Source organism: Pagrus major, chromosome 18, assembly GCF_040436345.1.
Source record: "Pagrus major chromosome 18, Pma_NU_1.0".
Taxonomy (NCBI): domain Eukaryota; kingdom Metazoa; phylum Chordata; class Actinopteri; order Spariformes; family Sparidae; genus Pagrus; species Pagrus major.
In genome coordinates, this window is record NC_133232.1 from 5582672 (window position 1) to 5598069 (window position 15398).

Below are 15398 nucleotides of genomic sequence, written 5' to 3' on the forward strand. Positions count from 1 at the left end.
CCTTTCCTCACTCCCTTGTTCACTCTTCCTCAGTGGTGAAGGTGATTGTCAGAAAATTATTTGCTGATATCATCAAGTAAAAATATCAAACTTTAGTTTGTTATATCTTCCAGAACCTGAATTTTTCTTATAGCCATTGGTCTTTATTCATGTCAATTTAATGTTGACTGAACGATAAATGATAATATTAAGAATAAAGTTATTTGTAACTTTCAAATCAAAGATGTCAAGTACCTTAAAGTACAGAAAATGAATTTGGATTAAATTAACCATAATGAAATAGATAAAAACTGTAAAAAAAAGAACAACAACACTAAACTTTGGGTTAACATTAATAAAAGGCCTTTTTTATTTTACACATTCTGCTACCTCAGATTAGCATTTTAATTCATTTTTTCTTTTCTCACTACAGTATCTAATTTCTCATCCCTGCCTGAATTACTAAATACAGTCTGATTTACATTATTATTAGTAACATGTTTGTATTCATGTTTATTCATATAATGCAGTCGAAGCATTTGCGCAGGATTCAATACAAAAGATGTATCGTCTTTTTGAAAAACAAAAAGGTTCTTCAGTCAGAGATTTCTTGGGTGAGTTGAGGGAAACTTGTTGAACCTTTTCAGAAATATCGAGAGTATTTTTTCCAGTTATTTACATACATTTGTTGAAACTGATGTTTCTAGACTTTAACTTTGAAAAATCATGGACGTTTCAGGTCCTGGAGAGGTTTTGACTCTGCTTTGGAAAGTCTTTGAATTGTTTGTGTCTGGTCTGTTTTTGCAAACCGTTACCTGTTTTTCTCCTCATGTTTAGGAAGCTTAGTGTAAATCTGAACCACCTCTCTCTGGAAACAGCTCCCTCTGCTGGAAACATTCATAACTACATCTTTTTTTAATGTTATGTTCTCTACCAGGACCAGAACACGTATCCTGCTCCTCCACACGGCCCGGGCCCCGGCAACACTATGACGTCTGCGCCCGGAAACAACGCCATGACGGCCCAGCCGGGGGCCAATGCCATGGCAGGTAGCCACGGAAACGGGGTGTACATGAGCAGCCAGGCAGCGGCGGTGGCGGCGCTGAAACAACAACAACAGCAGCAGCATCAACAGATCCTGGAACAGCAGAAGCAGCAGCAGCAGTACATGCAGAGACAGCAGCTCATGGCTGAACAGGTAGAGTGGAACAGTGACACCATCAGACATTTTAACACAGCTGATAGGCTAATGATTAGCACTGATTGATCCGTCTGCAGCCCAGATTTTAACTCTCTTGTTTTTATCCGGTGCGATCAGATTATTTTCAATGAGAGAGGAAGATATTTGAAACTTTTTGCAAAATGGTGAATCAGTATCTGAATCTTATCGTATGAAATGATTAGTAAAACTGACTTTACAACTCAGTTTACAGAAAACTCAACTAGTTGACTTTTCATACACATCCAAAGACAACATACCAATAAACTGCACTAAATAATCACAAGAAAATCAGTTTATCCATATATAGTTCATCATCTTCTATAATTTACATATCTTTACATTCACTCACTGCAGAGTCAGCTAAAAGCACATAAACAACAAACAGGTAAAAGGGTTCTTTTTTTTTTACTGGTGAAGTAAAATAAGCCAGTGGCTGATAAATAACATTAGTCAGAGATTCAGTTTCATCTTTTTTTATTCCAGTTCTGAATCGGAGGGATGTGATTGTTTATGTTCAAACCTGCAGTTGAACTGAGAGTAAGAAACACGTTGTGTCAACCTGTGAATGCGTCTCAGTCTCAACACTAGAGGGAGCTGTTTGTAGTAAATGAGCTCACAGTGATTGACTGCTGTAGTTTCACACTATAGTCCCATTTTCTCATATTAGCCCTGACGATGCTGTACTTCACTCCTCTACATGGTGAAGCTTTTAGCAGAAGAGATGAAATATATTGTGGTAGCTGCTGAATATGTAACTTTAACGAGAAGCCTTCAGCTCCTTCTCAGTCAACTTTAAACTTACTTCAGGCCCAGTGTTCTTCCTGCAGAGCTGCTTGGACTCTTCTTCCTGAATGCTAATTTTATTTATTTAAAGTTAAAGTTAAGTAATTTCTTCTGCCAGCCCATCTGTCTTAGAAACACTTAGGAAATACAGCTTTACTTTGAATCAGACTCAGAAACAGGTTTATTGCCCTGTCACATACAAGAAGTTTTCCACAGTGTTTTGGTAGTAGTTCAGAGTCGAGAGACGTCCTCAGAATTGGCACCATTTACCAGCCAAATGCTGTTCAGATAATATGAAAGCGACTGGTAGAGCTGCTTCACTCGCCAATTGTTCACGGTATGAATATCTTAACCTGCAAATATATATCCACGTATTTAAACATTACTTTTACACTTAAATATGATTGTGTGTGTCTGTGCGTGTGCAGGAGAAGCAGCGACAGCAGGACCAGCAGCTGCAGAGACACCTGACCAGACCTCCCCCACAGTACCAGGACCAGCCGGGACAACCAGCCAATCAGAACCCTTTCCCTCAGCCGCCAGTCAACCAGTTTACAGGTAGGACGACAGGAATACACGTGTATGAGGCTCACAGTGAGAACAACAGCAGGACAGACATCAGTGATTCATTATTCATCAGGGTTATGACCATCAGACTGCAGGTCGAACATCTGGGTCAGAGGTCAAATGATACAGATGACAAACTCACACTGAGGACGGACAAAATATTCAGTATTCCTCAGTTCAGTGGTTTGATTTTACATTTTGTTTATTTCTGCTAATTGTTTCAGACTTTTTTTGATCTAAACGGACTCATTTTCTCTCTGTCCTTCGCTCCACACAAGCAAACCTGTCCCACTGGTGTTTTTAAGAAGAAAATCACTGTTGGTTATATTTCAGACCGAACACTGAGACGTCTGTACACTCACTGAGTTCTGAGCTTCTTCAGTGATGGCACAGATCAGCGACAGGAGGAATTTATTCTGCAGTCACTGATAGAAATCATCCAATCCGTGTGTTAAAGCTGTGATATAACAGAAGCTTCATTCTTTAAAGATGACCATCAGTTAAATATTACATCCACACACTCAACAACACAGATTAATACACAAGCTGCCAAGATACTGATGTGGTAATTAAAACTTTCTGTTGCTCACATCACATCCAGGTTTTAGCTACATGTTTGAATGTTCGTTACCTTCAGAGTAAAAGTTATAATCCTAACTTTGTGGAGGTCTCTAGAATAACTAACATTATGGGCAGAGATAAATAGATGAGCAAGAAAGAAGAGAAAGGGGAGAGAGACTTGTGGAAGCCCATTTCTGCCAGTTAAAGGAAAAAGAAAGAAAGCTAAGCTTGATGAAAAATAGTCATGAGATAAAATGTTACAATTTGTCAGTGATTGTGACTTTTATTCTCAGAAGCTTTCATCTCATAATTATGTCTTACTGTGGAAATATATAGAGATATATTTTTTTAATCAAGGCAAAACATTTTATCAACGTTTTGTCTTTTTTTTTTTTCACTTAAATTTTATTCAGAATTTTGTAAACGTTCAACCTCCTTGGTTGTATCATTTTGTCTTTAACTGTCAGAAAAGTTCTTCCATAACATCCTCTGAAGTGTGTGGTGGTTAGGTTCTTCAGGAAAAACATGTTTCTTGTAGTTTATTTGTATCATTAACATAAATAAAACTCATTACATTAAAAAATTGATTATTTGTGATGACAGGAATGGTTGTTGGTATTAATGACCCAACAGATGTGTTGTTTAACTGCTGTCATAGGAAACAATCAGGGTTGTACATTTATATTTACAAAACATAAGTGATAGTCAGTCGACCAGCTGAGCTGCTGTTCGTGAAATAAAGTAATTTCACAGCAGGACTCGTCTCTGCTGTTTGTCGTGACTCAGTTGGATGTGAGCTGGTTTATCAGACACTTGTTGGTCAGGTTGTTGTTGGACAAACATTCCTCTGTGTGTCGATGTGTAAATGATGCTCACCACTGATTTGACTGGTAAATGTGAGACAGAACAGTTCTGATGAGCTGTGTGTTTGTCCTCCAGTGTCCTGGCAGCAGCTCAGACTGCTGCTGCTTTCATGTTCAATCTAAAACTGAAACATTACTGTTGAATAACAACACAGAGGTGAAATAAACATTAATCAGATTCAACTGCTGCTCCATAAATCTGATCTGAGCAACATCTGCTCACCTAAATTAATTGTTTAAAGAGGCTAATTATTCTGTTTGATCATGTTTCTAACTGGAGCTTAAATGATTAATTGATTAATGAATTGGAAACTATCATTAACAAAAATAATCATTTGTGTAAATTGAATGTGCAACATTTTGTCTCAACTTTACAAACTTTGTTTTTTCTTCACAGCTTCCTCTCAGCCAATGGGGAGCGTCGGCTCCATGGGAGGCCCCGCCCCTGGCTCCCAGCGTATGTTCCCTCAGAACCAAGGTATGATGGGTATGAACATGGGTCAGGGCGGCGGGCCGGCAGGCGGTGTAGCTCCGCCCACTGCAGCGAGTCAGGCTGACATCAGTCTGTCGTCCTGCGGGGGCGGAGGGGGCGGGGCTGGTGTGGACGTGCAGCAGGTGCTCTACAACAACATGAACCTTCACCCAAGCCACCCGAACCACCCAGCCCACCCGCCACAGCAGCCCGGCCTGCAGCGCCAGCCTCTGGGCGCCATGAGCGCCTCCTACAGACAGAACCTCCTGGCTCAGCAGCAGCACCTGAAGACGCAGCCCAACGCCGCCATGTTGAAGCAGCAGCAGCTGGCTGCCGCCGCCGCCCGCATGCCGGGCTCCATGCAGAACAGTATGGCAGCCAACCTTCCCGGCTCCATGCCCGGCAGCATGCAGGGACCTCAGAGCGCCGCCTGGCAGCAGCAGCTGGCCAACCAGCCGCCCTCCAGTAACAGCGGCCTGCCGCCAAACGCCTTCAACAACGCTGCCAACAGCTTCCACCTGCAGCAGCAGACGCGCATTCCCAAGATGGCGCCCGGCTCTGCACCCTTTGGTGCAAACCCCAGTGGGCGTCCAATGGGCGGCCTGAATCCCGGGCAGCAAATGATGCAAACAAACATGGCAGCCGCTCAGCAGAGGGCGCAGCCCAACCCTCAGAGCCTCGGCCAGCCAATGGCCAATCAACAGCAGACTCAACAACAACAGGCCAATCAGAACCAGGCTGTCTTGCCCGACCTGGCGCCGTTCGGACAGCCGCAGGGCAACAGCCGACAGGGACTCCAGTGTAACCAAGGTTACCAGGTGAGCAGGACTGCAAATCAGCAGCAGCAGCAGGTGTCGTTCGGATACAACGTGGCGTCGGGCAGCTTCGCCGGAGAGAGCGAGCTGGTCGACTCCCTGCTGAAGGGTCAGAGCACCCAGGAGTGGATGGCCGACCTCGACGAACTGCTCGCCAGCCACCACTAGTCAGACTCACCTGTGTGCACCTGGAGCACCTGAAGCCTGCTCAGCTGAGAGGCCGCACTGCTGTACCCGGAGGACGAGCCGCAGCCGCCATGTTTAAATACGGACTGACAGTAACACTGAAGGAGGTCAATGTTAGTATTAGCCTCACAGCTAGCTGATGGTGAACATCAGTCTGCATCCTCCACCTGTCTCAGAGATCTGACAGCTGATTGGCTGGTGAAGACCGTGTGTCCTGTTCTGATGAGATGAGACTGAATCTCATTTCATCAGAGTAGAAACAGGAGGTTTGGTTTTCATCAGATCAGTTCAGTTCCCTCAGTCAGCTCAGAGTCACCGACATCATGTCAGAGATCAGCTGGTAGAGATCTTCAGATCAGCAGACGGAGGATTTAAAATAAAACCCGTCGAGTCACAGATGAGCCCTGATGTGTTTCAACACCAGACTTTATTCAAAAAACTCCAAATTTAACGATGACTTTCTCACAGCAGAATTACACACCTGGTAGAACAGAACTTAAAGTCTTTAATTCTCTGATATTAACACACAATTTAATATCCATCTAACAGGAAGTCCCTCTGGAAAATATCAGTTTTTAGATCTGTGATAGCTGAGCTACATCTACCTGCTTCCTATACTAAGTATGTTTTGGACTAAAAAGAAAAAGTGATGGAATTTGATATTATATTTAAATCTATTATGATGTAGATTTCACATTTTAAATAATAATTTGAAAAACTGCTCAGAGACAAAATAACCAGACAGGAACTTTCTGGTTTTGTTTAAATTGTGTGACTTTAAAAACACATTAATGTGAAATATTCATCAAACAGTCCACTTCATTGTTTGGTAACATTGAGCACAATATCCTGAAACATCCACAGACAAAAAAAATATAAAAATGATATAGTGAGATAAAAGCCTCAGTATGAAAACCTTTATGATGGTTGATGAGCTTATGTCGTCTTGTGCTCTAAATTTTCATATCAAATTGCAACTTCAGATTGAAATAATCAGCAAAAAATAAGATTTTTTCATTTTATTTTTCATTTTCCAAGCTGAACTGTGTCTACAGCATCAACATGACAACAGGTGGAGTTTTGTTTCTGTTCTGTTCATTTCAAGTGAATTTTATTTATAAAGCCCACAATGTCGCCATCATTCCACAGTGAACATGTCAGTGTTGTCGTCATGTGTTAACAGGATGTTTGAGTTAATATATCTGTTATTTGAGTTTTTGTTCTTCAGGTGTGTAAATCTGTAACTGAGCGACTCGTCTGCAGACGATCAGAGTGTTGATCCAGTTACTCACTTCAGTGTTTGTTGATGACTGGAGACTGAACAGATGAGTCGTATTGAGACTACTGAACCCTCAGCTCAGTGTTAAACCACTGCAGCCGCCCACAGCGCCACCTACAGACTGTCAGCGGCAACCGGTCGCAGTTTGAACAAAGCTTTTGCAGCCTGAACTTGATTAAAATGAAATCAGTCTGAAAGAACGCATACCAAGTCAATTTAAAGGAGCATTCTGGTGTTTTTGCGCGTTTTACAGTTTTCATCACTCTTACAAACATTTAATTCATTTTAAAAATCAACTTTCACATCATGTTTGCTTTTAGTTTTATAGTTTTATCATAGTTTTCTGTTATATTGGTGAAACTTCACCGCAACATGTAACTGTGATGAAATTAAAAGCAGATGTGATGGTGGATCCACAGCTGATTTTCATACTGTACGGAAATATCAGCTGCAGGGAGGACAAATATTTAGATATCTAAAACAATACCTGCAACACTTTGTTTAGGGAAATGATCTGCAGTCATGGCAAGTGATTTGTTTAGAGCCATAGTCAAGTATTAATTATAATTCCACTCTTCCACAACATCTTTATTTAAACACCAACAAGTCAGTGCAGATTTCCCTCACGTTGACCAGACTGAATCATCCTCCCGTCCTGTCATTACCTTCAGCCTCATCGTCCTCAGTGTAAGAAGTGACAGTAAAACATGCACACTGACCAGCAAATGTTAAAATGTAAATGTTGTCTCACTGAACTGAGACCGAGCTCCACTTCCTCCTGCTGCACCGACATGAGGCCACACAGTCGATGCTTCAGTCTCTGTGCTGCATCATTAAACTTAAAGTTCCTGAGTTTTCCTCTCCTGACTCAACACATCGAGTAACGGATGAAGCATTAAACTCTTCTTCTCCGCTGACACAGTTCTCCTCAATATTTAAGTTTTCGTGACATTTTTACGAGTAGATTTAATCTAAATGCAGAACAGCAGCAGGAAACACACGTGATCAAAGTTCATAAAGTTTTTGTTTTTGTTTCAAAAGCAGACTGTCGCATGTGTTCACGCTGAGTTTCCAAACAAAATGGAGAACTGAATTCCCAGCTGGGAGCATTTAAATCACTTGTCATGAAACTTGATTTTCTTTGCCCTGAAGAAAGTCTCCTAGGTGGAGCAGCCCCTCCAGCTGAACCCTGCCTCCACAGATGTTGACACTGACAGTAAAGGTTCTGAGTCGGACGTTTGCAGACATGTTGACGCATTTAAACTGTCCAAAATTTCTGGTTTTGTTTTACAGACTGTCACTGATATTAACAGATGCAGTGAGGAGGGCAGAGGGTTGGTCAGCCTGGGAGTCTGAGTTCAGGCAAAAATGTCACTGATGATCAGTATAAATCTTTGACTGCAGTTTAATTCAAAGTTCTCCATCTCATGAAGATAAAACAAGTTTGATAGGCAGTGTTTTAGCTAAAATGTTTCCCTGATTCAAACTGTCCTCGTGTTTCCTGATATGACAGCAGATGATACAGATTTAAAGGAACAGTTCACCCAAACAGTAAAACTCAGTCATCATCTCTTCCCTCCATGATGAAGTGTCGTGGTCCACAAAACATTTCTGGAGCTTCACAGTAAAACAGAGTTGCAGCATTCTGCTAAACAACTTAAGTAGCTGGAGACTTGATTTAAAACATCAAATGTCTCCATACAGCTCGTCTGCTGTGATCACAGTCTGCAGGAGAGAAGAGATCACAACCTGATCTGAGGAGACCATATTTACACCTTTATTAAGATGAAGTCTTCACTGGAGCTGCTGAGCTAACAGAGTTAGCGTGCTGTCTGAAGTGGGTGAACTGTTCCTTTAAACTCCATCGTGTCAGATCAGATGATGTTTAAACACTGAAGTTTAAAGTTCTCAACATGTCGATCCTTAAAGTCCACGTCTGCTCTGTTTCACCCGTAACTCACCTGTGTGACCGATGACAGTCTGCAGCATTAAAGGCGGATCTGTGACCCGGTGGTCCTGTTGTAAGGCGGATCTGTGACCCGGTGGTCCTGTTGTAAGGCGGATCTGTGACCCGGTGGTCCTGTTGTAAGGCGGATCTGTGACCCGGTGGTCCTGTTGTAAGGCGGATCTGTGACCCGGTCGTTCTATCTACTGTACTGTTTGTTGTGTATTTTATTTGTGATGTAATTTGGGGGCTGGTTTCGTGTTCTGTCCTGACGGACCATCAGCCTGCAGCGCGGCTCGGCCTCTCGGGGTTTTCTGGGTTAAACTGTTGTAAATGTCTATAAATATATTTTTTGTATGTATGCCTTTCCTAATGATCTGGAGAAGATAGATGTTATTTTTATATATTGCAGCGGATTTTTTGTAAGTATTTTATACTTTTGATATGGTTCTCTGTAAAACAAGAGTATTATGTAAATATAGTTCTTTAGAAACACGTTTGTTGTCCGCGTGTGTCTGTTGTGTCTCCTTTTCTCTGACATGATGAAACATTTCTGTTAAAAACGAGATTAAACTGATGGAGAAGAGCAGAGAAAATGTTTTACACATCAAATACTGTAAATGTATTGTGTGATTCTTGTTCAGGCCAAAACTTAATAACTAAATTAATCACGAGGAGAATTATTCAGTAACACCTCACATTAAAGTCCTTGTAGCAAGTGTTAGTGAATATGTAATAAAGTCCTTAAACTATTAGATTTGTACTTTACAAGCACTTGTAACACGTTTACACTTAACTTCAATAAAAGTTTAATGAGTTTCTTAAAGTTCATAACAGCATTATAAACACATTTATTGAGTTTAACTTACTTATTGTAATTGTTAAACATTTACTAAACTTTATTGTTGCTTTAATAAGATAAATACATAATTTATTATGTATTAGCTGTAAACGATGCACTAATTACAACGTAACTGCTGTTTTCTGCCGCTGAATCTGAAACTTTAAACAATGGCTTATAAGAGTTTTTATAAAAACTATTAACTCACTTGATTCAAGGAGCTTTAATATAAAGTGATTTTTATCAAATCTTTTCTTCTTTCTTGTGAACACTGGATACTTTTACATCTTCAGGACTCTTAACGAGGCGCTGTTTTACTACTCGTTAACGTCTTTATCATTTCCAAAGAAGTATCATCAAAACAAAATATCTTTTAAAGGTATTTTAGGACTTAAAGAATAAATTCATTGATACAAATGGTTCAACAAAAGTAGAGTTTGGATTTTTGATTCAACAACATTCATGAACTGTAAAAGACTCAAAGAAAATTATTGAACTAAAACATCAACTTTAAGAACTTTTTATTAAATGTAAACCTCCACCTTATTCTTTTACACAAGTTCACTGTAAAGATGAATTAATGCAAAGTTTTTCTATCGTGTTATGAATAAATTAAATAACTAGATGTGTCATTTATTACAGGAGAAAGAATAACAGATTAGATTACATTACTTTTATGTGTAATACTTGAATTAAATATAAATGTTGAACATAATTTTGTCTATTTTTTGTCTAGCCTATTTGATAACTAAGTTAAAAAACTAAAGTTAAGTTAAAGTTAATGTATAAATCTGCATCAAAAGAGTTATTTAAATTAAATCTGATGCTTTATGTTACGGAAAATTAACATTTAATTAAAGATTCTTAAAGTCAACGTGATTTTTGTGAGTACAGAAAATATAATCCAGACTCATCCAGCTGCAGGAGACGGCTGGTTACTCATTAACCTGGTTACCTGTGAGTGTGTTTTGGCCCCGCCCCCTGCAGGTGCGCTCTCTCTCTCTCTCTCTCTCTCTCTCTCTCTCTCTCTCTCTCTCTCTCTCTCTCTGTGTGTGTGTGTGTTACCTGTCAGTATTTCCTGACAGTGTGTCAGTGCTCAGGTGTGTTTTCTGTCTCACCCGATGATCATGATGGAGGAGACGGTCGTCCTCGCTGCTGTGACCGTGCTCGGTGTCCTGGAGCAAGGTAAGAGAGGGCATGCTGGGAAATCTGAGAGGAGCCTGAGTGAGGTGGTTAAATTAGATGAAAAATGACTGAAGTCTGGTTGGGTCCTCACTGTGAGGTTTATATAGACGATATGAAAATGATTGTGAGAGCAGATGAATTCATCTTTAGATGTTTTAACTTGTGAAAGTGTATTTTCATGTTTTTACTTTTAGTTATTTTACAGTTTAATCTTGTAAACTTCACGTAATAATCAGCTGGTCTGCTCCACGCTCATGTTTGATTATTTACACTGACTTCTTTTTATGAATCAACTTTGCATTTGCTTCAAACACAGTGTGAACTTTGATCAGTGTTACACTTATATTCATATTTATATCTGTGTGTGTGTGCGCAGCCTATTTCTCTCTGCAGGTGATCTACGCCCGGAGGAAGTACTCGGTGTCCCCACCCGCCACCTCTGGATCACCGGAGTTTGAGAGAGTCTTCAGAGCTCAGTCAGTTTAATCAGAATGATTTTTTTTTTCTCCAGTAATTAAAAGGATAAAAACAGTCTAAACTAGAGCTGCAAATAATGACATGTTTTCAGTGTTTAGTCCAAGTTCTCTCCGAGACTTAATTATAACATTAAAAGCTTTAAAAGATAACTTTTATTTTGATATTTTCAGGCCATAAGAACAGACAGAAAGGTTTGGAGACCTCTGGTGTCAGAACAAGAGAACAAACTCCTATTTTTAACTTCAGACAGTCTCATGTTATAGTTTCTTATTTAGTCTCAGAACAGTTAAAACAACAAAATGATTAAAATAACATTAAACTAATGATTTGTTGACAAAATCCTCTCCCCACGAGGTTTATTTAGAGTTTTATGAAAGCCTGTAAGAGACTGAAAATGTAATCTTGAAAATGAAAATCTAATTCAACATGTGTATTTGAGAAAAAATTTAAATGCAAAAATCCAATTAGCATTTTCATTTTCACACTTGAATCTGTGGTGATACTAAAGTGAAAATGTACAAAGTTGTTCGACGTTTCATTTCAGAGAGTGACCCAGCTGTGTGCGGTCAACAGTATTCAAATGAGATAAACAAAGCAGCGTCTTCATTATTGCATCTACTCTCATGTCCTCACGCTCTTTAGGGACAGAATTTGAATGCAGTGTAAACAATGGAGCCTAATCTCCCTTTGAGGAGACATTGTTTAAGTCATAAAATGAAAATGCAAATTTCTTACAGTTTGAAAGTGAAAACAGCTTCTCACATTTTATTCTCAGAGACTCGACCGGCTCAAAGTGGACGATGTTCAGATGAGATAAGCGACACAGTTTCTCCGCCGGTGTTTCACATTTATGTGTCAGCGCTTTCTTCTGATGAGATAAAAATGAAAAGACAATTTTTTATAACAATTTGAAAAGAAAATGAAAACAGCACTTGACATCATTTTCAAAGACTCAAGCTGCTCTAAAAAACATGGATTTTCAAATTGTGATTTTTATTTCAGCACTTAAAAAAACTTAAAAAGACAGAAATCATATCTGAGACACAGTCAGAGGGCATGTTGGGAAAATGAGATTAGACTGACTGATTAAACTGGTTACTGGTTAAATTTGATAAAAACTGACTGAAGTCTGGTTGGATTCCAAACTGTCCTCACTGTGATATTTAATAAAAATGAACAAAATAATTCAGTCACATTTTTTCTGATTAATTTCATACAGAATAAAGTATCTAAAGGACATTGTGCTGCTAAATTTTCTGTGCTTTTATTTTGTTATTTCTCCTGCACGACTTTTACTTGTAACAGAGTATTTTTACATGGTAGTACTGGTACGTAGTACTGGTACTTTACTGAAGTTAATGATCTAAATACTTCCTCCACCACTTGAGATACGATCAATAATTCTTTAATATCTTGGTCGCGTTCAGAGCCAACTGTTCTGAGTATTTCCCGATCTTCATCACCGTCCTGTGGACGTCCGGAGTCTTCTTCAGTCAAGGTGATCAGACACAAACAGCTGACTGACTCTTAGTCACAGTTCTGAGTCTTTATCTTATATAATCTTATCTCAGTTAATGTTCGTTTGTTTCAGGTCTGTCTGCAGTCTGCGGGCTGCTCTATTTATACGGACGCTTCCGATACTTTCATGGATATTCACAGTCGGCACAAGGACGGTAGGAAGCAACAGCACCCGTCTGTCTGTCTGTGTGGTTTAAATTTAAAGTTAACATATTATTTACAAGGGCCCAGGTTTGGTTGCAGAACTCACCCAGAATTCAGAACTTTTCCCACTTCATGTCAGGGACTTTCTGACTGTCTATTAAGTTCACAGGACCAATGAAAAACAGACTCAATAGGTATCACACAAAGACAGAAAACCTTGAAATCAGCTCAGTACAAATATCTGCTGATGAAATAAAACCACTGAATGTGACATTACAGCCAGTGACAAGTACGTCAAATTAACTATTTTCAAAAGATTAATGTTGTTCTGAGCCCGAGTCTCCTGAACCCGATGAAAAACAGGCTCAGTAGGTATCACACAAAAATAGAAAACATGGAAGTCAACAATTACAGCCAGTGAAAGGAGGAACAATTAGCTGTTTAAATAATGATGGTTGAAGGTATTCTCAGCCCCGAGCTGTGTCTGCAGGTATTCCTTCAGCCTAAATAATAACTGTGGTAAATAATGATATAATATTGATGTAAAGTTGCTGAATCGCAGTTAAATCATCTGTTGAAGTGACATCAGGGTGTTTCCATGTCTTGAGATCACGTGCTAGTTGACTGTAAAGAACAAACAACCGATCTTATAAAAGTGTTTCAGATGGTCTAATGTCGAGAATCTGGTTTACATTTCAGATTCCTGTCTCTAGAATTAAATAGTGGAGCCTGTGAGCTGTGATTAATTGATCGTTTTCTGTCTGCAGTCTGGCTCCGCTCTACTTCAGCGCTCAGGTTCTGTGGGTTCTGATCGGGTTCTCGTCTCTCGGCATCTTCCTCACGTTCTGCAGAGTTTACCTGAACGTGGACCTGCTGCAGGAGCTCTGCTCTGCCCTCAGTCCAGTCTGAAGGAGGAGACTGATGGGTGTCAGGGGTCAAAGGTCAGAAGTCAGGAGACAATCAGACTTCATCAGTGACACTAACATCATGATGTCACTGCAGGAAATGAACCTTCAGGTTTGACTGTTTAATGAGACATGAATGAGGACGTCTTAATTAACAAGTTTTTATAATCCCAAATCTTTTATTTATGTGGTTTTATAATGAATCTCATTGTTGTCCCTCTTTTTATTTATTTATTTATTTCTGTATTTTATTTTATTTTAGCTTTAACATTTTGAAGACAAACAAACAAAGATTCATACATGAGTTGTCACATGAAACGGACACGTTCTGGCTCAGACTTTGTCTTTATAGATGTACTTCTCCTGTTTATCTCCTGGATATGACGACATGTCCATCCTGTCTGTGATATGTTTGTGTTCACCTTTATAAAAACTGTTTCTGCTTCATTCCGTCTTATTGAAATATTCTCTGTAATGTATTTGATGATGCTGATGAAACATGTTGCTGTCATAATAAAGTGTCAAAGCTTTGACTCTTTAAACTGTTTGTCTTCTTCATGTAAGGAGCTGAAGTCGAGCCAGAGCTGATGTGCACAACATGTAATGAAACTGAACATGTTTTATAATGTTAAAAATTAATGTACAGCTGAATACTGACACAGGAGGAGGTGGAGGGAGTTCATGTGTGAAGTTGTTTGAATGTTTATATGAACCACTCGTTGTTAGAGACGCTGCTGGGTGACAAACACGAGTTGATGACATATGAAACGTGACTCTAAAATGATCTGTGTTGGTCTGAACCTCCAACAGACTCCATTATAAAAAGTGCAACAGTTATAATGAATAAAAATCACAGAAGTCACAAAGTAACGTTTTCACTTTTTAAAGAAATAATGATTATCTCTTTAAATGCTTCATGTGTCGTTTATATATTTATATAGATTATTAATGAACCAGTGTGTGATGAAGTCATAGTACAGTAAGTATTAAAGAGAGATGTAATATTTGTCCAGAGACGACAGATGAAATAAAACGTCTTGGGCTCTTTAATGCAAAGTGTGTTTATTAATCTGCACCGTCCCTGTTAGATAATATCAGGTTTGACCACAAGGTGGCAGCAGATCCTTAGAAAATGTGATGATAAACAACAGCTGATGAGCTTCAGTAGCTGAGGAACAATTAAATAATATAAAAAGGAAGTCAAATAATTATATCTAACTTCCTTTGACTATTCTTTCTCATTTTGTGTTTGCTGTTGACAGTCAGATCTTTTACTTTATATAGAAGTATTCATACCACTGTGTAGAAATACTGAATGTTACAATTCAAGTATCTAACTACACACAGTTAAAGACATTCATGTAACAGGTTCCATGTGTATCATGTCTTAAGTGCTAATGTACAGCTTATTCTTTTATTATATAAATCAGTCCGTCCCATATTTTATAAGCTTGAAAACAAATGAATGAAACTAAAATATTGTTTCAGATTTTAAATATTTCAGATGTAAACGTCTGTTTCGGCCTCAGATGTCTAAAATAACGACGGTTTTAAATCAGTTTCTGTTGTCTGACAGAAAAACATCTTTTTCTTATTTAAGATCTTCTGCAGAGTTTTGTCCACTAACTGAAATATAATACAATATAAAGCTCCTTT

The 15398-nt window shown here is 39.1% G+C and overlaps 2 protein-coding genes across 3 annotated transcripts in view; both read left to right on the forward strand.

The window, feature by feature from the left end:
- The window catches only part of maml1 (mastermind-like transcriptional coactivator 1), a 32034-nt gene extending 22867 nt beyond the window's left edge, over positions 1-9167 (forward strand). For both annotated transcript variants that reach the window (XM_073486982.1, XM_073486983.1), the window contains exons 4-6: positions 917-1177; positions 2413-2542; positions 4373-9167. In XM_073486982.1, the coding sequence (XP_073343083.1) occupies positions 917-1177; positions 2413-2542; positions 4373-5430 (1449 nt within the window). In that variant the 3' untranslated portion in view covers positions 5431-9167. The remainder of the gene's footprint in view (positions 1-916; positions 1178-2412; positions 2543-4372) is intronic.
- Positions 9168-10634: 1467 nt separating this feature from the next.
- ltc4s (leukotriene C4 synthase) lies at positions 10635-13746 on the forward strand. The gene is made up of 5 exons (XM_073487638.1): positions 10635-10698; positions 11075-11174; positions 12603-12673; positions 12767-12848; positions 13605-13746. The coding sequence occupies exons 1-5, from the start codon at positions 10635-10637 to the stop codon at positions 13744-13746; spliced, it is 459 nt and encodes a 152-aa protein (XP_073343739.1).
- The last annotated feature ends 1652 nt before the right edge of the window (positions 13747-15398 follow it).

What these genes read in the sequence shown, in the direction of transcription:
- ltc4s (XM_073487638.1), top strand. Translation starts at nt 10,635, where the DNA reads ATGATCATGATGGAGGAGACGGTCGTCCTCGCTGCTGTGACCGTGCTC. An exon ending in GCTCGGTGTCCTGGAGCAAG is followed by an intron (nt 10,699 to 11,074) that starts GTAAGAGAGGGC and finishes GTGTGTGCGCAG; the next exon opens with CCTATTTCTCTCTGCAGGTG. An exon ending in GAGAGAGTCTTCAGAGCTCA is followed by an intron (nt 11,175 to 12,602) that starts GTCAGTTTAATC and finishes GGTCGCGTTCAG; the next exon opens with AGCCAACTGTTCTGAGTATT.